The 20,756-nt window shown below is 37.5% G+C and overlaps 5 protein-coding genes across 8 annotated transcripts; 3 read left to right on the top strand and 2 right to left on the bottom strand.

The window, feature by feature from the left end:
- Nucleotides 1-940: 940 nt before the first annotated feature.
- On the top strand, nt 941-1,973 carry LOC113205727 (leptin receptor gene-related protein). The gene is made up of 4 exons (XM_026421451.2): nt 941-984; nt 1,075-1,149; nt 1,235-1,433; nt 1,510-1,973. The coding sequence occupies exons 1-4, from the start codon at nt 956-958 to the stop codon at nt 1,621-1,623; spliced, it is 417 nt and encodes a 138-aa protein (XP_026277236.1). The 5' UTR covers nt 941-955; the 3' UTR covers nt 1,624-1,973.
- Nucleotides 1,974-2,004: 31 nt separating this feature from the next.
- On the bottom strand, nt 2,005-3,933 carry LOC113205726 (60S ribosomal protein L6). 2 transcript variants are annotated; one of them, XM_026421449.2, is made up of 6 exons: nt 3,774-3,933; nt 3,125-3,301; nt 2,916-3,028; nt 2,555-2,715; nt 2,289-2,473; nt 2,005-2,206 (listed from the first exon to the last, which is right to left on the bottom strand). In XM_026421449.2, the coding sequence occupies exons 2-6, from the start codon at nt 3,299-3,301 to the stop codon at nt 2,045-2,047; spliced, it is 798 nt and encodes a 265-aa protein (XP_026277234.1). In that variant the 5' UTR covers nt 3,774-3,933; the 3' UTR covers nt 2,005-2,044. The 2 variants fall into 2 exon arrangements, with proteins under 2 accessions (XP_026277234.1, XP_026277235.1); XM_026421450.2 differs by having other exon boundaries at nt 3,704-3,801.
- Nucleotides 3,934-4,032: 99 nt separating this feature from the next.
- On the top strand, nt 4,033-9,119 carry LOC113205728 (two pore calcium channel protein 1). The gene is made up of 16 exons (XM_026421454.2): nt 4,033-4,169; nt 4,580-4,779; nt 4,874-5,038; nt 5,147-5,272; nt 5,365-5,482; nt 5,649-5,844; nt 5,923-6,022; nt 6,113-6,293; nt 6,367-6,585; nt 6,680-6,799; nt 6,882-7,050; nt 7,128-7,298; nt 7,372-7,492; nt 7,579-7,759; nt 7,843-7,949; nt 8,028-9,119. The coding sequence occupies exons 1-16, from the start codon at nt 4,070-4,072 to the stop codon at nt 8,268-8,270; spliced, it is 2,517 nt and encodes an 838-aa protein (XP_026277239.1). The 5' UTR covers nt 4,033-4,069; the 3' UTR covers nt 8,271-9,119.
- Nucleotides 9,120-9,399: 280 nt separating this feature from the next.
- Nucleotides 9,400-13,613, bottom strand: LOC113205729 (dnaJ homolog subfamily C member 7). Its single transcript, XM_026421455.2, has 10 exons — nt 13,424-13,613; nt 12,723-12,811; nt 12,320-12,633; nt 12,109-12,227; nt 11,861-12,014; nt 11,597-11,761; nt 11,272-11,437; nt 11,049-11,195; nt 10,778-10,936; nt 9,400-10,699 (listed from the first exon to the last, which is right to left on the bottom strand). Exons 1-10 carry the CDS (start codon nt 13,498-13,500, stop codon nt 10,593-10,595), a joined length of 1,497 nt encoding a protein of 498 aa, XP_026277240.1. The 5' UTR covers nt 13,501-13,613; the 3' UTR covers nt 9,400-10,592.
- A 220-nt stretch (nt 13,614-13,833) lies between these two features.
- Nucleotides 13,834-20,252, top strand: LOC113205746 (protein argonaute-2). Of its 3 annotated transcripts, none has more exons than XM_026421487.2 (19): nt 13,834-13,965; nt 14,590-14,619; nt 14,796-15,692; nt 15,780-15,948; nt 16,029-16,134; nt 16,212-16,411; nt 16,505-16,635; nt 16,743-16,959; nt 17,038-17,176; nt 17,278-17,397; nt 17,494-17,613; nt 17,724-17,839; nt 17,945-18,144; nt 18,263-18,425; nt 18,526-18,616; nt 18,796-18,990; nt 19,093-19,323; nt 19,400-19,584; nt 19,673-20,252. In XM_026421487.2, exons 2-19 carry the CDS (start codon nt 14,601-14,603, stop codon nt 19,773-19,775), a joined length of 3,402 nt encoding a protein of 1,133 aa, XP_026277272.1. In that variant the 5' UTR covers nt 13,834-13,965; nt 14,590-14,600; the 3' UTR covers nt 19,776-20,252. The 3 variants fall into 3 exon arrangements, with proteins under 3 accessions (XP_026277272.1, XP_052123458.1, XP_052123459.1); XM_052267498.1 differs by having other exon boundaries at nt 13,898-14,003; XM_052267499.1 differs by having other exon boundaries at nt 13,961-13,980.
- Nucleotides 20,253-20,756: the final 504 nt, after the last annotated feature.

Genomic DNA, 20,756 nt, shown 5'->3' with positions numbered 1-20,756 from the left:
ACGAAAACTTTTTAAAAAGTGACGATAACTCTTCGGATCATACTTTTATTTTGTCACAAAGATCCCGAACATAACGTCGACGCCTTCTCCCGAAAGTAATGCTCTCAGGATAATTTCAATATGTGACGTGTCTTTCAAATCATGGGAAAGCACGCTTGAATTGTGAAGTTTCAGAATTGAACTCTGATGTTAGAATGTAACTGTCAATAACATTTCACCTTTTTACTGACAAATCAATGGTCTTTTGTAAATAGATGCCTGCGATCAAAGACCAGTTTCTGACCACAAGCAAGGAAGATACCCGTTTCGTCGTCTTCTGTTTATGAATGGAAAAGGAAAAGAAAAGACCAGACAAGATTGACAAACATCAAACATGGCCGGAATTAAAGGTAGTTTTAAATTTTTACCCGAAATATTTTGGCAGATGTCTCGGTGCTTTTCATTTAGCGATTACGAAGGTTTTTATAATGCTTTATGGACGTTTTAAACTATCACAATAACCTGTTTTGGGGGGGTATGTATCATTTCGCTTCCGCTCTTTACGGGCACTTGACAGTACGTTTATTCAGTTGAGAAAAATGTAAACACTCTACCTCAAGTCTGTTTAGGTACCTTTTTGCTCTGCAAAACAGCTGTTGTAATAGTTCCTCATTTCGTTAAATTATATGTCGCTGTTTGAGCAGGTTATCCTGTCTGCCTAACCTTGGTTTAATTTTGTTAAACAGTATTCTATCCATGTTCTCATTTTTAAAAACTTGTCATAACATTTTAAAAAAAAGAACTTCTTTTTTCTCGTAATTTGATTCAAATGTTTTGATTATCTTTCATGTAGTGAGGCAGGTGCTAAACAGTATCTGTTATCTGTGTTTTCTGAATTATGGTCCCTGAAACATTACAATTGATAAGTTTTAGTTCCCCTCAACTAAACCAGTTTTCATTCTTTTCCATGTGATGAATGGCTGTGTTTCTCTCAACATCTGCAGCGTAAGTATGGACTCTGATTAGAATGTTTGAGATCCTTCTTTTATTTCCTTTTTTTTACATTTAGAAATAATATTACTTTTTCTTTGGTAGGCTTGTAGCCTTGGCGTTTGCAGGGTCCATTGGAATGACATTTGTCATTTTGGCTTGTGCCCTTCCTCAATATGAGTAAGTCTGTTATATACTGTTCAAATTCAACCAGTGTATGTTAAATCTATAAATTCTTGAAATTACCTTTCTTCAAATTTTACAGTGTTTGGTGGCCTTTCTTTGTGGTGCTCCTCTATCTTCTGGCACCTGTACCAACCCTTGTAGCTCGAAGATACGCTGAAGATTCAGGTGGTTCTGGGGGACCATGTCTCGAGTTTTCGATATTTGTCACAATGGGCTTCATTGTCTCAGCATTTGCCCTTCCCATAGTCCTTGCCAGATCTCCTTTTGGAAACCCAGTGGTATGTAAAGCCCTTTTTTATGCATGAATATTATGTTGTTTGGATTTTCTCATGACTAGCAAATTTTACATTTCAGATTCAATGGGGAGCGTGCTATCTCACCCTTGCTGGCAATGTTGTGGTATTCCTAACGTTACTCGGCTTCTTCCTCACTTTCGATCAGGAGGATGCTGATTACAGCATGTGGTAAACATTGATACTTATTGGCATTCCCAATCTCTATGGATTGCTTTTGAATATGAGACTGATTAGTAAAGGAATTCAGGTCTTAAATAACTGGTTCTGCCTTTGGATCTATGCAGCTACTAAGTGCAAGTATTTCATGAGTGTTGTGCTTACAATATCGAAATAATTGAGCTGTTTGCAAGATTGAGAATGTTTTCTGGGTTGTCCTGTATCACTTATCCACATTGCTTTTGTATTTTAAGTTATTTTATATGCATCTTAAGTGCTTTAATAATTGTGTTAGATGTGCTGTCAGGGAATTGTCTCCTTTCAGTTTGTAAATGAGATCATCAATAAATTATTCATTTAATCATACTTGAATTTCTATCTTGAATAATGAAAGCAGTTTGATTTTTTTTTTGTTTATTTAATTTCTTAAAAGGATTCTAGAATTTAATCCTGTGAGGATACTGAGATGACCTCAATCCAAACATGGATTTAAGGTAGGCAAACATGGTCTTCTTCTCAGGGTTCTTCCTGATGGCTTCAATAAGCTGTTTGTCTACCTCAGCCTGATCCTTCTTCCTTTCTTCAGAGGGAGCATATTTCTGGAATACAGGAAAGGAAATTTGTAAGAATGCAACCAAACAGTGACAAAGTAGCACATAAGTGACATTGACTTTAACTTACCTCCTCTTTCTTGGCAAAAATTTCACCCTCTTCCTTCTTGGCTCTCTTGACACGCTGGCGGCGGAAGTAGTCATCGTTAATTTTCTCTGGCAATTTCACACCAGAGATGTCGATGGTGGTGCTAGTGGCAATCACAAAGTTCTGGTGCACACGTCTCAGTGGGCATGCATTTACTTTGAAGGGTCCTAGAGGAAACCACAGATGTGTTAGTACTTGGTCATGATCAAAAGTCCTAGCAAATTCTTTATGTGAACTTGACTTCTTACCATTAACAAGGAGCAGACCACTCTTCAACACCTTCATAAGGACAACTCGCTTGCCCTTGTGAACACCAGCGAGAAGAATGCACACAGTGCCGGGTGTAAGGGTTGGCCTGGTGTAGCGCCTGTGTTCTGAGAAGAGTTTCTTGGTGGGGTGCTTGCGGATCCTTGAAATACCAGAGAGAATTAGGAAATGACAGAACACTTGGATAAATTTCAGTTGTAGGTGGGGTGAAATAGTGGAACAAATGAGTTGAACCACATTGGATATCCACCAGTTATCTTGCACCTCCATTTGCCATGCAAACACAGGGTTCGCATGAGGTTTTAAGAGGTGCACAAACGCAAGATAGTGAATGGAACATACCTATTGGCTGTAGGGTAGGCGGAGGTCCTCTTCTTGATCAAGACAACACGCTTGCCACCGTTCTTGTCTCCACCAATGGGCTTCTCAACAGTGCGAGGCTTCTGGGGCTTCACCTAAGGGTTACATTACATCTTAGGTCAGAACTGAACTTATGAAGGGCAGGGGAAGACAAGCAAGATCAAGACCAAAACAAAGCAAAATAAACTCACTGTCTTGGCAGTTTTCTTGCCCATGAATTTCCACAGGGCCTTCTTGTGGTACTGGCGAGACCGGCTGAAGCGGTAGACACCATTGCTTAGGTTGGCGTTGAGACCATTCCTCTTGGTGACGGCACCCTTCGCAGCGCCCTTAGCGGCTGGAGCCTTCTTGGTTTTGGGATCCGCCATCTAGAGCGGGGAAATGAAGAAGCAATTAACACCAGACTGGACAAAATGATGGAACTTGGTCACTACCAACACGAATTAGGTATGGGGACGGCGGTAAGAAACAATAACGGCTTTAAGGTTAAGTTTGACGAGACAAATAGTACACAGACAAAATCAGGGTCGAAGTTCCTGGCTATGATATACAGTAAGGGAAGAATTTCACAAAAGACATCAGTCTTACTACAACCTTGCATTTATTATGGGTATAAGAAAAGGGATATCCACGTAAACATTCAGTCGGTATGGGCCACTAGCGGCTCATGCCGTACACAGTGTGAGCTGGGATATTACATCCATAGTTGTAAGGCTAATGATATAGCAGAAAAAGGGAAGACAAAAAACACGAAATACCAGGAGACATACGATTTCAGTCAGATGGTAAAACCCCAATCTGCAACACAAAGATAAAATAGTTCCTCTCTGTACTACTCACATTTCTGGACGTTCACCTGGAAAGAATTACAAAACGGAAGAGCTTTATACAGAGTCGGTATAACTGCTTCTGCCTGACGTCCGGTCCAGGTTCACCAACCGATACTCAGTCGATAAGCAAAGCATGTGTTCATTCGTAATCAACTACCAACTTCAATTTTTTGTCCTAAAATTTTGAATCATGAACTGTTTAATACCTTCTTTTTCTAATAGCTTTAAAAATCTGAAGTTGTCAAAGTTTTGGTGGGAGTGCGTTTAAGTTGGTAGTCTCTTATTTTATAAACAGTGTCTGTACATATGGCGTCTGCTGTAATACCCAATCTGTCTGCAGACGGATATACTCGTTTTAATGATGACACAATTAATCTCCGAAGAGCTGTCGTCTCAGACAGGGACGGTCTGTTTATTGAAAGCTTTTTTTCAAAAAAAACCTTTTCTACAACACGATGGGTGTATTTTTTTGAGACAATTGTTAGCGAGCGACACAAGCTCAAGCTTTGTCACTTTTGTTGTCTTCTATACTCAAATTTAGTTTTCTAATTTCTGTTGGTGTTTTGTTATGTGTGATTTATATTTGAAACTTTCGTTTCCACCAGTTTACTTTAATTTACTTTTAATTTCTTGCATCTCAATACACTATATGAAACCAAAGTTTTCTACTTTCCTGGTATTTCAACCGGATCTTACTGGATCACACTGAATCCTGTCAGATTACATATACAAACAAAACTATTTAAGTCTCTTTTTCATTTACTTCTGCTGCTAATATTTTTACCATAGAACTATATTTGTGTTATTGTTTAAAAGGGCATGATATTGACTCAAGAATGGACGTCTCCGCAGCTGCTGAAGAACAAGACCTTCCCAACATGATTGGAAGTCAATCAAGTCTGGACCATGAATATGTTACTGATGGAGTATCTGGAGAAGTACGAGTCCTTTCTGACCCAAAAGATGTTGGGAAATCTTGGGAAACTAATTACCATGAAGCTGCAATATTTTTAGAGGTATGTATGTATAGACATGACAAAGATATGTATAATTGAAGCAGCTAATTACTTACATCAGTACTATAGCCTATTGTTTTCCCTGAACATGAAGGAAGGGGCCAATAATGAGAAGTTTGATTCACATCCAAGTGATCCCAAGGCAGTACCAGCATACCTATTAGTGCACAATAATTGGTATTATGGTTTGGATTTGTTCACATCTTCATTGTTATTGATTCTTGCTCTTGGGGAAGACCCTGCAGTGACAGCTTTAAAGGTGACATGGATTCTCGGTTTGCGGAGTATAGAACCTCTACCTTGCACTGACTTATTAAATTTTTGTAAAGGATATCATGTAATTACCAAATTTCACATTCTTCTGTAGCTACCCGTTGCAGCTCATAGCATCATGGAAATTGCTGCATTGATCACCATAGCTGGAGAATTGTTTCTAAAATTGAGATGGATAGGTTGGCGCACAATACTCCGGCATAAGAGAACTGCTATCAAGGTAAACTTTGCTGTGGCTTAAAAATTATATTTGGTTCACTTTAATTCCACCATAATAAATATTAACTAGAAATCGAATTTCACATTTTCTAGTGTTTGACACTCGTTGTGATGTTTTTTGAAGCACTTGTGGTTTTGATAAGAAGATCAAGCCATTTTCGTGTTACAAGAGCCTTCCGACCAATTTTTTTGATTGATACGAGAAGCTTTGGTAAGCTTGTGTAATCTGTGATTCATGATTCTATTTTGTGAGACAAAATGATAATTTTTTCAATGGTTTGACTTAATTGAAATGTGAAACATTTTTTTTCTCATTTTGCTGAAAAATACCTATGGTGTTTATATAAAATTATTATTACTTTAAATTTTTTTTACAGGTGCTGTACGCAGGTTTATTCGCCAAATTCTGCAGTCAATGCCTCCTATTTTAGACATGATGGGACTCCTTTTCTTTTTTGTGTCTACTTTTGCCTTGTTGGGATTTTTCCTTTTCTCAGAAGATCCTCACAATCCTAACTTCTCCACCTTGACCTCCAGCTTTGTCAGCATGTTTGTGCTCCTCACGACTGCTAAGTATGTATGACAAGATGTGTATGTTTTGTGAAGATAAAGATAAAACTTTTACAGAATATAAATGAACGCCTTCCTCAGTTTCCCAGATGTTATGATGCCGGCATATTCTCGTTCAACATGGTACGCGCTCTTCTTCATCTCCTATCTCTGCATTGTCTTGTATGTTCTTATGAATTTGGTGAGTGTGAAGTGAAAAACCAACTACGGCATCATCAGAAGGGAGGGGGCACTTTCACATTTTTCAATACATCTCTGAAAATTATTTCAGATGCTTGCAGTTGTCTATGAAACTTTTACCCGGGTGGAACGAGACAAATTTAGAAAATTGCTTCTTCATAAGCGACAAGCATGCAGGTTGGCATTCAGGCTTCTAGTTTCAAAACAAAATCCTACTAACTTACGGTTTCGACAATTTGAAGGATTGATGCACTATTATGCACCCAATAAGTGTGAGTAATAAAGCTGCAATTGTTAATAAATAACTCAGTGCGGACAGTTTATTTTTGACCCTTGTTTTTTCAGCACCCTTGGATGTACTACTGATGTTTCACTATTTAGACCAAAGTGGAACAGGAGCATTATCTCAAGATGACTTTTTTCGTGTTTATGATGCTGTTACACTTACATGGGAACCTCAATTTGCACATATTCCTTGGTTTCATACTGCTTGGCCTCCACTCCAAAATGTCCTTCAGAAGACGCATGATTTAGTTCATTGGAAGCATTTTGAGCTTGTTATATGTAATTCGTTTTCATTATTTAGCCTTCTATGCAATTTATCTTTGCACTACTTTAGTAAGTTTTGTTTTTCAAATTCATTGATTTCATGCTACAGATGTCCTTATAATTTGCAACGGCATTGCTATGGTCTCCCGAATCGGCCAGGACTACAATAATTTGCAAGAGGCAGCGAGAGCATTTGCTGCTTCATGGGACACTATACTTTTCTTGGCTAGTAAGTGCACTGTGTAATACCTCTTCATCACAAGTGTTTTCATAAAAAGAATAGTGGATTAAAACAATTTTTCATGTTGTAGTATTTGTGCTTGAAGCTCTTTTGAAAGTACTGGGTATGGGGCTCTCCCGCTACTTTTCATCAGGATGGAATGTTTATGATTTTACCGTCACCCTTGCTGCTCTTCTTGGAGTTTTGTTAAATTACATGTTCCCACGGTTAACATGTATTGTTGTCCTTCGACCACTAAGGTAATTTTTTTTTTGCTATTTAAGTATTTAAGCAAACAAGAAAATATTTTTTTATTGAATATTCTTTCTAAAAACAGATTATTACGGCTCTTCAAGATGAAAAAGCGATATCGTGATGTATTTGGCACAGTAGTTTTATTATCTCCCTTGATGTCATCTGCTCTTATGGTGATACTTGTGCTCTACTACTTTTTTGCAATCATCGGTATGGAACTGTTTGCGGGGTATAATTTGAAAAACTGTTGCAAGTATGTACTGATTTTTTATTTTGCAAATTATCTGACATTACATTTTTAATTATGGCTGTTGTAAACATTTTAGTGGGACTCCAGTTGAAGACTTCTACAGATGGAGTGCAAACACAACCAGTTCTGGTGGATATTATTATCTCAACAACTTTGAAAACATAGCTGTTAGTTTTGTCACCCTTTTTGAATTGATGGTAAGAACAGACAGTAAGATGACTATTTTTTGTTTTGTTTTGTATTGCATTGCCAGTGATAATTTTTGGGGGGACTTAAATTACAGGTGGTGAATAACTGGTTCATTGTCATGAATGCGTATGCGGTTGTAGTTCATCCATCCAGCAGATTATATTTTATGCTCTTTTATTTGTTGACTTCAGTTGTATTAACTATTGTGGTTGCCTCTGTGCTTGAAGCATTCCGTTTCCGCATTCAGTACAAGAGACAAACAACTAAGCGCGAAGGTGCAAAATCAGTCAATTTAAACAGTCAATTTTCTTCAAGTGTTCCTTAAACTGTAACCAATTATGTAACTTTCTTCTTACAGAGGAAAAAATGTTACATGAAGAACTGCATTTGAAATGGGAAGAGATTTCTCGTCTTTTGAGAGACCAACATTTACTAGACACTCTTAGGCCACACCTTGTTGTTGGAGTATGTCAATAAAAGTTTTATTTTGTATATTTCGTATGAGAAACTGCTACCGTGGTTTAACAATTAATATTTTTCCAGGGTACTTCTACTTTTATTGGTTGCAGACCAAGAAATAGGGAAGTGCTTCAAAACAGAATGTATCGAGCCGAAATTGAAGAATGGATGAATGAAGCAGCAGCTGCCGAGAAGAGTAATCAAAATGGAAATCAGCAGCTTGCCCATGAAGTAGATGCAGAACATGTTGTGATTACTGAGTCAGATAGCATTGTTCTTGGTGTGGACAGGGAAGACACAATTTTAAGACGTTTGACTCACCGGTAGAGACTTTTCCAACAATTTTGTATTGATCTTATTTGATAACAATTAGTATAACAAAGTACATTATATCAAAATGTAATCTACCTAAGACCTGCTAATTTTGTAACTTGTGATCATTAAACTGTTGTAGTATTGTTTGTAGAGCTAGTCAGAAGATTTGTAGACGTGTAGTTTAATTAATTAATTTACATCAAGCTTGATCAATCTAAAAAAGAAAAGAAAAAAAAGAAAGAAAATTGGATTGTATTGAAACTATGCATTCCTCTTCTGAAAAGAAGTGTTGAATGATGCTTTGAATTTATAGTATTGTGAAGCAAAAACAATTCTATTAGTTTGTTACAAGGGAATGCATGTTATAACGTTAAAAAACAGGGAGAGTTCATTTGCAGTCCTGCAGTTATGTAAAGTGGTACAGGTACAAGATGAATGATTGTATGTTGGACATAGACCAATAGGCTGTCCTAGAAGCCATAGTTCAACAAATGTTGTGATATTTTTTGTAAGAGTTTATCTCTTTGCTTTCAACCTTCCAAAGAGCAGCTTTTTAATTTTTTTTTAATGGAGATTAACTTTATTAAGCACAGGATTTCCTGGAGACCAAATGTATAAGTGTACACATTTAATGAAATTTGTGTATAAACATAACAAAATGAAAAATTTAGAGATCTCATAGTGTAGTGAACTTTGACACAGGAAATTATGAATTCCAGATAAAACTTAGTTACCATAGCTTGTATCAGATAAGTCAGGGCTACATGGTTTCACATTCCATCAATGGGTATTTACACTACATGCTTTAAACACCACTAGATTTGTAGAGTTGTTGTGACAAATTAAAACCTATGTGCAACATTTATGACTTTTTATTAAAAGTTAACTCTGTACAGTGGTTTCAAGGTCAACTGGAAAGGTATAGAATAGAAAGCACCCTGTGACAGGACCTTTGTAGAACTTCAAGTTACATATAGTGATGTTAAGATGGTAAATCTGTGTGAAGTGAAGGCACTTCAAATTTTAATAATAAACCTACACCAGTATGAAAACAAATGACTCAATGACTCATCTCAATCTTTCGGTGTGCAAAGAGAAGTAGAAGTTGGTAGGAGTGATCACATAGATAGTTACCAAAATATTTGGGTGCAATGGCATCTAGTTTATTATTACAAAGTTAATGGCTTAGCAAATTATGTACAGTAATTACATTGATGGCTCAGAATAATTTTCCAAGTACTATTAAACAGGGCAGATGATGAGAAGGAGACAGATTTCTTCTTGTACATTAAGTTTCAATTTAAAAGCCCAAAGAAAGTGCACAATGTTTAGTACGGACCTTGACAAACTAACTTTAATTATTAGCCATAACAACTGGCATATTTATAATCACAGCATAGAAGTTTAAATCAATTATTTTAAAGTTTATTCTACTTAATTAGATTCTACAGCTAAATTCAGTTATCCTTATTTGCCATTCAGGCCTATTTTATTTATAACACAGTCCAGAAACACCTAACTTTTAATTGACAGGACAAAAGAAGTTTGGACTACAGCTTTCCTTCAAATTTGTTTCAGTGGGAGTACATACTCAAGACACACACCCCAACCCATCAGGAGATGATTTGATTTGGCATATGTAACAGAAAGTCTTCATTTAAGAGTAGATAACACAGGATTTAAAAAAAACGGCATGTTATACGTACACTCAAATTTTGTCAAAGAAAAAAAAGTAAGAGTCAAACACTCCCTTCATAAGTTTAAAAATAGACCATTGAGTGTGTTGGAAACAACACTGAAAGCGTCTTTTAGCATTTAACTATCATTAGATCTAGTCTACCATACAAGGTAATTTCTACCTAGGATACATAATTTATAATCAGTTAACATCAGTGTCATCACCAATATTCACACGCTTCTGACCACCAGTTAAATCACACAATAAATAAAGAAACTTAGCAAAAACTTCAACTCGACACTAAAGAGCACAAAATATTACTGTCAAACATAGAAGTCACTGGTTTGAACAATGATACAAGTTTGAACATCTATCACAGGTCTAATCCGAGCTGTTCAGACCAATTATGAGAGAACACATGCTGGTATCATGAACAACATAAAATACGATGTGAAAAATGTCAACTTGGATAACAAACAATCCAACATATTTTATTTCGTTTTTTAAAAAAGGGAGGGGTAGACAATGCTGTGTTGATTTCAAAAATAAAGGTAAAAACTTATTTTATTATGGAACCCCACAAAGTGCAGCATCCTAGTCAAGTATGATTTAGGAATGTAGACACAAATGAATGAGCAATACCGACTTGCCTCTAACTAACCAAAGTGGAAAGTGTAGCCTCCAAGGCCATCACCGACATTAAATCCTGCACTGGGACCAGCAAAGAAACCAGGGAATCTCCCACATCCATCAAAATCACCAGCTGTGAAAAAATCAGAGGTATATTAGCAGGGCAAGTTAAAAAAATATAACTTAAATAACATAAAAATATGAAACCTACGCCAACCACTGCCCATCCCTTCCATTTCCTCCAAATCTTGGCCACTGTCATATCTTGCTCTTTCCTTGGGATCTGAGAGTATAGCATAAGCTTCTCCCACTTCTTTGAACATTTTTTCCTGTTCAACCTTTTCGGTCTCTGAAGCATTAGAGTGTCTATCTGCAGGAAAATAGATAAAAAAAACACAAACTGAGACCTTGCTATGATTTGTAACAGTAAAAGTGAGCACACTAAGAGTCATGTAGTCATGTTTCTGAAGAAGAATGCATACCTGGATGATGTTCTAAAGCTCTCTTTTTGTATGCTTTTTTAATATCTTCATCACTAGCAGTTTTATCAATACCCAAAACCTTGTAGTAGTTCTTTCGTTTAGATCGTTTTAAGGCTAATTTTGCTTCTTGCAGAAGTCTTCTATTATCTGCAGATATCACAAAATCCAAATGTGTTAGAAAAGCACTAACAAATGTTCAGAGCACAAATTCCATGACATTTACCCCGGGTTCGTTCAATTTGAACAGCCTTTTCATAGTCAAACACAGCTTCTTCCAACATATTCAAGTCAGTGTGACATTTTGCTCTTCGGAGTAAAGCTTTCACATACTTCTCATCCAGCTTGAGTGCAGCAGAGCAATCCGAGATGGCTTCCTGAAGTTTATTCATCTAGACAGAATAAAAGCACACAACTGCTATACGACACAATTTAAAGAACTAAATAGCAAGACTGGTTACATAGCAAATAAGATGGATTTTTGTGATGACTCCTTGATAGACAAATTCCAGATATATCAGTAATTAATTCTGACATATTTATCTACAAACCTTGGAACAGACAGTTGCTCTATTGAAGTACAATTTGGCATTAGTGAAAGTGTTCAATGGGTCTATCAGTAATGCCTGAGAATACAAATCATAAGCTTTCTGTAGTTCTCCGGCCTTGAAGGCTTCATTGCCTGACTCTTTTGTCTGTACAAGAGCTCTTGCGCGCTATAGTGAAAGGAATAAGTTACAAGTGGCATTAAATTTCAGTTTTGACTTTGTGTTTTGGAGGAACATAAACAGTCTTATTTCTTTTAAGTACTCCACCTTGTAAATTTCTTGAGTCTTTTTATGATCTGGAGCTAATTTTAAAATATGCCGAAAGTGGGGAAAGGCCTTGTCGACATTATCTTGGTAATATAAACTCAAACCACGTACATATACAGCATCCACATTTTTATCATCAGCGTGAATTATACCACTGAGTGACACAAAGTACAGCAATACAGGACGGCAGCAATAGTAAGTGAAGTTCAGATAGTATGAATCAATGAAATTTCAAACTGAAGACCTACTTGGCAATTTCCTGAGCTTCTTCATGTCTACCTAATAAGGCAAGGGACTCTGCTTTTATCAATAAGAATCGCTGACAACCACGAACTATTTCCAGTACACGATCCATGAGGAAAACAACCTGTTCAAAATAGATTCAATGGATTTAAAAATAAAAAATCTGTGTAAGCATAAATTTATCTGTGGTCAAAATAAGTTGTACATATTTCCCACCTTCCGAAAATCTTTTTTCTCTAGACATTTTTCTGCATCATCTGTGTACTTCTGTAAAGTACCTAAATTTATTCTTTCAGGAACAAGTTGTGGGTTGTTGGGTTCCATTTCTTGGACTTTCAATAAGGCTTTGTCAGCAGCAGACAAATCACCCATCATCATGCAGCATTTAGCCATTCTTAGATATCCCTTCACAAGTTTAGGGTCAATTTCTAAAGATTTGCGAACATCTGCTAAAGCATCATTGTACTGGTTCAGCATGATGTAACATGCTGCTCTGTTGCCATAGTACGATGCATTATTTGGAGATAATACTGTAAGAATTAAAGTAAGAATTACAGATAACGAATAAAAGAGAAGATTACACTTCAGATAATAATTCATCCATGTGATTTAAACTTACAAATAGCTTCTGTATACAAAGGTAAGGCTTTCTTGTACTGTTTTTTCTTATACAGTTGGTTTCCATTTTCCTTTTTTATTTCAGCAGTTCTGAAAGAACAAATAAAATTGTAATTGTAGTTGTAGTTGCAATTGAATAAATAGAGCCAGATAAGATCATGGAGGTGGAGTAATACAACATATTGATTCAATAACTTAGCATAACTAACATCAACCCACATTTGGAAATTTAAACTTAAAAGAAAGATTGCAGCTGATCAAACTTACAAAACCAAGAGCCTAAAGAAGACTACAGCTAGTTAAGTGCTCACAATGGCTCATCAATGGTATATAAGACAAAATAATCAAAATGACATCATAATCCTGCTAGAGTTAACATATGTTAGAATGGGGGGTGAATTTGCAATTCAATGACAAAGCAAAATAGTGTTTGCACCAACTCGATTTCCATTGAGGTATGCTATGTATTTCAGCAGGTTAGGTTATGGGAGAAGCACAACACTTCCAGAGGCATAACATTGTGCCACACACACAATCAGATGCGGCATCGTCAATGCTCTCTAAAGAATTTTAAAACCAAAATTTTATGAAAACCGGGGGAGACAAGAGTTGACAACTTGAGGAGCAGTTATAGACAATGCCCATGCACAATAGCAGACGCAGGTAGTCATTTTTTGCAGAGCTCGGGAGCCCGATACTCACTTCTCAGGAGTGGTATCAATAACTTCATCTGTCTCTGGCTCCAGGTCTATGACAATTGGCGCAGCAGGAGCCTCCATATTATTTCCCTGAAAGGATTGCTCCTCACGCCGTGTTTGCCGTGATCACTTCCAGCACCCAAGAGCTGAGCACCCAAGAAAGCAAGACTGCAATCAAGGGGGTACGAGAGGACACGGGAAATCGACGGTCAGTCGTGACGTCAGATGCCTAGAATTCTGATGTCTTAGAAAAAAAAAGAAGTTGTTTTTGGAGAGGTATTGGCACTAGATAATTAGCCAGTTTTACTCGCAAAGTGGATTAATCAAATTCCCAAACACCGGAGTGGTATTAAGAAGTTTTAACAGTTGAGGTTGGGGACTTAGTGGAACGAGGATTATTTTGTCGGTGTTGGTCAACATGACCCACCGCCCTCGCGAAACGGATGAGGGAAAATGATGCCTGATAAACATCAGGTCTTGTTCGGTGTACTAGGGATTCCCTGTCACATATTGTCGAATAATTCTTGTGTTACGACGTAGATACAGGTCAGTCAGTTGAAGGTAGTGTTCTAAGCCATTTCAATGTAAGTGTCAGCTGATTATTTAATTTTAAAGAACAGCGAAGTGGGTCTCTCATCCATCATTTGCATATTACTCAGATATTGGAGTGATATGGATATGAGTGGTTATGTTACGTTTTATAGTGTTTGTAGTTTTCGCGTAGCGGTTTTTCAAACCCTGCCGTCATACAATCTACATTGAACTATTAAATTCTGGTTCGGCGTAGTATTGGTTTTCCTCTAAACATGTCATTTGTCCCTGCCAATTTCACTGATTTAATACTATGATGCAACATTGCCCTAGTAAAACGTTTTTGTCTCCAAAACCGCCATGAAAGTCATATTATCTTCAATTTTGACATCACCAGCGGCCTCACATAATGACGTCATTTCGAGAGAAATGTTCATATGCACAGCAGGCCTTTTGTTTTTGTTTCTAATCTCCCTTCAGGCTGGTGGAGTCCACTTGTCCACTCTTAGTCCTTGAAAGCTTGGTCTCTGTCTAGTCAGTTGTAATTTATGTTTAAGTTTAGTGGTACAATTAGGTCACTGCAACTTTTAATAATGTTTGTTCTTCAACTATTAATAATGTTTGTTATTTGCCTTTCAGTTTATTAAGCCATGGGGAAAAAAGGAAAAGGTTGGTCTCTTAAACATTGTCATTTACATCACACTTTGCACACATTATCACAGTTAATGCTTAATTTATTGGTTTATTTTTCAATCTAACTTCAGAACTTTTTTAAAGTTTTCATTTTTGTATTGTTATACTGTTGGAGTTTTATTCACACTATACCTCCCATCTAATTCCCACAGGTAAAGGAGGAGGAGCAGGAGGAAATGCTGCCTCTGGCTCTCAGGGAGGCGCTCAGCAAACTTCAGCTCAATCAGGAAACGCTCAGCGTCAAGGGCAGAACCCAGGTCAAGCACAAAATCAAGGACAGGGGCAAGCTCAAAATCCTGGTCAAGCACAAGGCCGAAACCCAGGACAGGGACAAGGTCAAAACCCAGGACAGGCACGAGTCCAAAACCCTGGTCAAGCGCAAAGCCAAAATCCAGCCTTGGGACAAAGTCAAAACCCTGGTCAAGCTCAGGGACAGAACCCTCGGCAAGCTCAGGGACAAAACCCTACAGCCTGGGGACCAGGACAAAATCCTGGTCAGAATCCAGGTCAGGGAAGAGGCCGTGGCCAGAACCCCGGTCAGGGTCAAGGAAGGGGACGTGGCCAGAACCCCAGTCAGGGTCAAGGAAGGGGACGTGGTGCCCCAAATCCAGGTTTTCAACCTCCTATCCAGCACCAGGGGCCAGCCCAAGTTTTGCCTCCAGGGCAAGCCCAAGGCTATGCTTCAGGGCCTAGGCAGCCACCCTGGGGCCAACCAAGCCCTAATCCAACACAACAAGGACACCCCCCAGGATTTGCTTCAGGGTCTAGGGCGCCACAGCCTTCATCATGGGGCCAACCAAGCCCTAATCCAACACAACAAGGACAACCCCCGGGATCTGCTCCAGGGCCTAGGCCGCTACAGCCTTCATCATGGGGCCAACCGAGTCCACCTCCAGCACAAGGAGTTCCTCCACAAGTTGTTCATGGGGACACTGTACAAAAGTCTTCTGCGCAGTCCGAGTCCTCTAAAGGACCACAACAGGCACCTTCTTCATCGGGTGATGCACGAGTGACTCCTGCTGGTGGCCAAGTTAGCAGGGCTCAACCAGGTATGAAAATACTTTGACTAACATACCCTCTAATAACATAAATAACTGTCTTGTTCAGAATTTTTTTTGTTTTTTGTTTACTTTTAGGAAAGTCCTTTGCCTTACCCCAGCGGGCCAATTGTCCTCCGGACCCCAAAGTAGGAAGACCAATCCAGCTAGAAGTAAACCATTTACTTCTTCAAATTAGAGATCCAACCGTTAAGATTTATCATTATGACGTGGCGATTGATCCAGATAAGCCAAAGCGTTTTATGAGGTAACACCTATTGCAATTATTTGATCTGTGTCATTGACTCTTTTAACTCTATAATATCTTTGCAATTTTTAATTACATAGACTTGTAATGGAGGAAATGCAAAAAAAGTTTTATCCAAGGAACTTCCCTGGTTTTGATGGGAAAAAAAATTTATATAGCAAAGGCCCTCTGCCCTTTAACACAGAGGTAAGTCACACTTAATTTAAATGTTTTTATGTATTTTCAAACTTTTTGGAACACCCAGTCATTGACTTTGTTTACAGATATCTGAAGAGGTGAATGTCAGAGATGACGAACGCCAAGATAATAAACCCAAAACTTTCAAAGTAACCATCAAACTTGCTAGAAACAACATATCGTTGCAAGAACTCTTTGCATACCAAAAGAGTGGAAGGTCAACTTCTACTCCTCAAGATGTGATTCAGGCACTTGATGTGATCCTACGGTCAGCTGGCTCTCAAAGGCAAGTGCTTCCAATTTTGACTAATTTTCTACAATTAATGTTACAACTATAACTTACACACTTTCTCTTTATTTTATTTTACCCCAATCACAGATTTGTACAGGTTGGTCGATCATTCTTCTGTCCTCCCGTATCGCCCATGGATTTGGGTAATGGAATGGAGCTGTGGTATGGATATTTCCAGTCGTTCATAATGGGAAATAAGCCGTATTTAAATATTGATGGTGAGCTACCTTACTGGTTTCTAATAACTTGCAGAACATAGACAATTTTTGCAAGGCATAACAAACTTTAATTTTTTTTTAAATCTAATTATGTAAATTTACTTCAGTGGCACACAAAGGTTTTCCAACATCTCAGTCGCTTCTCAAGCTGCTGAAAGCATTTGATTCAAGGTCAGCAACCCCCGAGGAAGCCATGAAATACAATCAACATGAACTGGAAAGGTTTATTAAGGGCTTGAAAGTTGAGTATCAAGTGCCAAATATTGAAACAAGCAAGAGGACATATCGAGTGAATGGCCTGAGAAGGAATGCATTTGAAGAAAGGTTTGATCTAAATTACTCTACTTTTGTAATCAAGTGTATGATTGAGATCACCTGTTCAATTATCAATGTCTGCTTTAGATTTCAGATGGGTGATGATGGCAAAACTATTACTATTGGAGAATATTTTGCCAAACACAAAGGTTATCAATTACGTTTTCCAAATCTTCCTTGTGTGCATGTGGGACACAGAGAAAAGGACGTATTGGTTCCCTTTGAAGTAAGTAGTATGATTTACATAAGGGTATTTGAGAATTAGATGCTTGTGAATTCTCTCATTGATGGCATACAAATGGGTTATAAATTGTCTGTTTTATTCAGCTTTGTGTTCTGCTGCCTGGTCAAGCTACCCAGAAGAAACTTGATGAAGGCCAAACTGCAAAAATGGTTAAAGTTGCTGCCACTAATGTACAAGACCGTAAAAACAAAATAAAAGAAGCTGTAAGTATGACCAACAAGTTTTGCTTCAAGTGGACTATCTCCTGCTATGTGTATATATATATTTTTAATTTGAATGTAAACTGAAAAACTTCACAGATGCAAAGGGCAAATGTTAATGCTAGTCCTCAAGTAAAGGAGTTGGGACTGTCAGTAGCAACTGAATTTGCAAAAATCAATGGTCGTATTCTACCAGCTCCCAAGCTGGCCTACTATCAGGTAAAGATATTGGGTCATCTCTAAATACCACTTTATTTACTCCTCTTGTATCTTTGAGTTTACTTTACTTACTATATTTGTCTCCCTTGCTGGAAATAATTTTTTTACAGAATAGGACTGTTCAGCCTATGAAAGGAGTATGGCGTGGCGGGCAATTCCGGGAGACACGCGCGCTGAAAAAGTGGATTTGTCTTCAAATCTGCAATATTCCCAGAGAAGCACTCAGGTATTTCTATCTTAATTACTTACTTCTTCATCTCTTTAGGGTGTAAATTCTTATCATTCTGAGTTCTATCTATTTAATCTAAACTTAAAAGTATAAATGTTTCAGTTCATTTGCTGAAAATCTGAGGAGTGAAGCGGGCAAAGTAAACATGTTCATGGAAAAACCTGACCCCCCAATAATTATGGATGGCAGGGGAAACCCGCAAAAGATTTTAAAAGATCTTAGAGAGAGACTTGGGGAGCTGAGCAAACAGGGATACCAATTAGTTTTGGTTGTTATAAGTGGTTATAACAAACAAATATATGGTGAGCTGTTTACTCTCAATATACTTAATTTCTTTAATTATGTCTCAAATATGTCAAAATTATGGTCAAATTTGCTTTTACATGTTAACATACCTTCCCTTCAATTTTAATTTTTAAGGCCAAGTAAAGCAAGTTGCGGAACTACAAGTTGGAGTACTGACTCAGTGTGTCAAAGATCTCACTGTTACCAGGCGTAACAACCAAGCAACAGTGCATAATATCATGCTGAAAATCAATGCAAAGTTTAATGGAATTAACCAAGTTATTGACGATAGTTCAAAGTATGTTTCATTCAATAATAATGCACTTAATTATATAATTTTTTCTTTTGGATGCTTCTATTCCAAACATTCTATACCAAACAACATTTTACTTTTCCAGAGTGAAATGCTTCAACAACAAGGTGTTAGTATTTGGTGCTGATGTTACTCATCCTTCACCAGATGCAAAAGATATTCCCTCCGTAGCAGCTGTAAGTTCATGATCCCATTAACCGTTACGGTTACTCCATTTTATGTCTCTATATAATTAATTATTGCCTCAGCTTATTGGTTCCATGAGCTAGAACCTCGTATTGCGGGACAATACATTTCATGAATAAATAAGCATCTAGTATGGTTTATACAATATTGTTTTTCATTTTACCTGCAGGTTACAGCATCACATGATGTAAAGGGCTTCAAGTATAACATGAGAATCCGCTTACAAGCCCCAAGGCAAGAAATGATTGAAGATTTGGAAGCTATTGTCTACGAACAAGTAGGCATTTACAGTAAAGAGACTGGTGGTCTTCCTCAGCATGTTGTGTTCTACAGAGATGGTGTCAGTGAAGGACAATTTCAGCAGGTTTGTTTCATAACCACATAATTTCAGAATGTCCTACCTCTCCCTTCCAAAATGTAGCAGTTGAGTAAGAATATACAATTTTACTTTCTATGCATCCCATAGGTCCTTGGGATTGAATTAACTGCTATTTTTAAAGCATGTGCGAGACACAGCTTTAAACCAAAAGTAACCTTTTTGGTGGTCCAGAAACGTCACCATACAAGGTTTTTCCCAATGAACCCACGTGATTCCGATGATAGAAATGGTAATGTTCCGGCTGGAACAATTGTTGATATGGAAATAACTCACCCCAATGAAATTGATTTTTATCTGGTTAGCCATGCCAGTATTCAAGTAAGTTGTTTCATATGAATTTCCAGTTTGGACATGAACCGTTTTATTTCATACACTAATTGCTTTTTTCTTTTAGGGTGTTGCTCGTCCTACCAAGTATCATGTGCTATGGGATGATGCGAACATGTCAGAAAATGACATACAACTAATGACGTACAATCTATGTCATCTTTTCACGCGATGTGATCGTGCTGTGTCATATCCTGCGCCTACATATTATGCTCACCTTGCTGCTTCACGTGGTCGAGTTTATTTGGAGGGGTAATTTATTATTGTTTTCTGTACTTACTTGTAATGAAAAATTAATAACTCTGTTTTGGTACTAATTATTGAAAAATATCATTTACAGGAAAAGTGTGAGATGTGAAGAAAAGAAAGACTGGGTGAAAGAAAGTAAAATCATTCAAACAGCTCTCAACTTCACCCAGACCTCTCCAATGTATTTTGTTTAGACATATTCCATGCATACTCAGTGATTCATTTTAAAAGTCTGTTTTGCTGTTTATGTCACTTCTTATATTTTATCTAACCTTTATCTCTATCTATGCTTGATTATACATCATTATTTGAAATTGCATGGCCTCAAAGAGGCAGTTGTGTCTCTTGTCAATTTGATAACTTTTTTCTTGTTATCATTTGAATCAGTCAAATGGGAATCTCTGGTAACTTGTGATATTTAGTAAAGAAATAACTTTGTTGTTAAATGTAAAATTGTGTTAAAGGCATATGTGTATAGCATATTTGATTTTTGGACAATATTCACATCTTTCAACAGAAACAGTAATCACATGCATGTTAATGTTTACTTTATTTGGCTTTTGTTTTCTCTTTATTTTTTGCACCAAAAGTTTTCTTATTTAAATAGATAAGAAAATTCTTTTGTTTTTCTAAGTATTAAGTTGTTTCAATAAAATAATCTTGTAAATAAACCTGCTGGTTGACCCGGTTTACCTCTACCTTCGTGTCATTATATGGTATGGTCTGTTTGTATACCAGAATGAAACCATCAAAATGACAGGTACTCATAATTAATTACCATTGTGATCTATGTGACCTTCAAGGTCGCTGTACTTAGCACATCTGAGGTCACTAACTGAGGGAAAAATAACTCTCTAATGTTATTGTGACCCCCTTGACAACTTAATGACAAATTCGTTTACCTGGGGCTAGCCGTATTCATGCTGGTTTTGACGGAAGCACATCAATAATCCTGTCCTTTAGCTAGAAGGGCGTCATTCCCTATTCCCTTGAACATCTATTTTTCTAGTGCTCCAGCCCTCAGCAAATAAAAGTAAAACTAGAGGTGGAATCTGCGAACAGTGTGGCCCCCGATAATAACATCGTAAGGTGCGGGTGCGTCTAAATGACCTTGATAATACCGAGATACCGATAAGAACCACTGTCCAGACCTACCGAACCCCGCCCCAGCCCCG

The sequence above is a fragment of the Frankliniella occidentalis genome, unplaced genomic scaffold (genome assembly GCF_000697945.3).
Source record: "Frankliniella occidentalis isolate FOCC.00 unplaced genomic scaffold, Focc_3.1 Scaffold53, whole genome shotgun sequence".
Lineage (NCBI taxonomy): Eukaryota > Metazoa > Arthropoda > Insecta > Thysanoptera > Thripidae > Frankliniella > Frankliniella occidentalis.
This window is presented reverse-complemented; position numbering and strand designations above follow the sequence as displayed.

Bases quoted from the DNA above. Each gene is read 5' to 3' on its own strand.
- LOC113205728 (XM_026421454.2), top strand. From the start codon at position 4,070: ATGGCGTCTGCTGTAATACCCAATCTGTCTGCAGACGGATATACTCGT. The intron at 4,170-4,579 runs GTCTGTTTATTG...ATTGTTTAAAAG, and splicing joins TGTCGTCTCAGACAGGGACG to GGCATGATATTGACTCAAGA. The intron at 7,493-7,578 runs GTAAGAACAGAC...CTTAAATTACAG, and splicing joins TCACCCTTTTTGAATTGATG to GTGGTGAATAACTGGTTCAT.
- LOC113205727 (XM_026421451.2), top strand. From the start codon at position 956: ATGGCTGTGTTTCTCTCAACATCTGCAGC. The intron at 985-1,074 runs GTAAGTATGGAC...TTTCTTTGGTAG, and splicing joins TTTCTCTCAACATCTGCAGC to GCTTGTAGCCTTGGCGTTTG. The intron at 1,150-1,234 runs GTAAGTCTGTTA...CAAATTTTACAG, and splicing joins TGTGCCCTTCCTCAATATGA to TGTTTGGTGGCCTTTCTTTG.
- LOC113205746 (XM_026421487.2), top strand. The intron at 16,960-17,037 runs GTTTGATCTAAA...TGTCTGCTTTAG, and splicing joins AGGAATGCATTTGAAGAAAG to ATTTCAGATGGGTGATGATG. The intron at 17,840-17,944 runs GTATTTCTATCT...TAAATGTTTCAG, and splicing joins ATTCCCAGAGAAGCACTCAG to TTCATTTGCTGAAAATCTGA.
- LOC113205726 (XM_026421449.2), bottom strand. From the start codon at position 3,301: ATGGCGGATCCCAAAACCAAGAAGGCTCCAGCCGCTAAGGGCGCTGCG. The intron at 2,716-2,915 runs GTATGTTCCATT...TGGTATTTCAAG, and splicing joins GCCTACCCTACAGCCAATAG to GATCCGCAAGCACCCCACCA. The intron at 2,474-2,554 runs GTAAGAAGTCAA...GGTTTCCTCTAG, and splicing joins TGGTCTGCTCCTTGTTAATG to GACCCTTCAAAGTAAATGCA.
- LOC113205729 (XM_026421455.2), bottom strand. From the start codon at position 13,500: ATGGAGGCTCCTGCTGCGCCAATTGTCATAGACCTGGAGCCAGAGACA. The intron at 12,015-12,108 runs GTAGGTCTTCAG...TGTGTCACTCAG, and splicing joins GAAGCTCAGGAAATTGCCAA to TGGTATAATTCACGCTGATG. The intron at 10,937-11,048 runs GTATGCATTCTT...ATTTTCCTGCAG, and splicing joins AGCTTTAGAACATCATCCAG to ATAGACACTCTAATGCTTCA.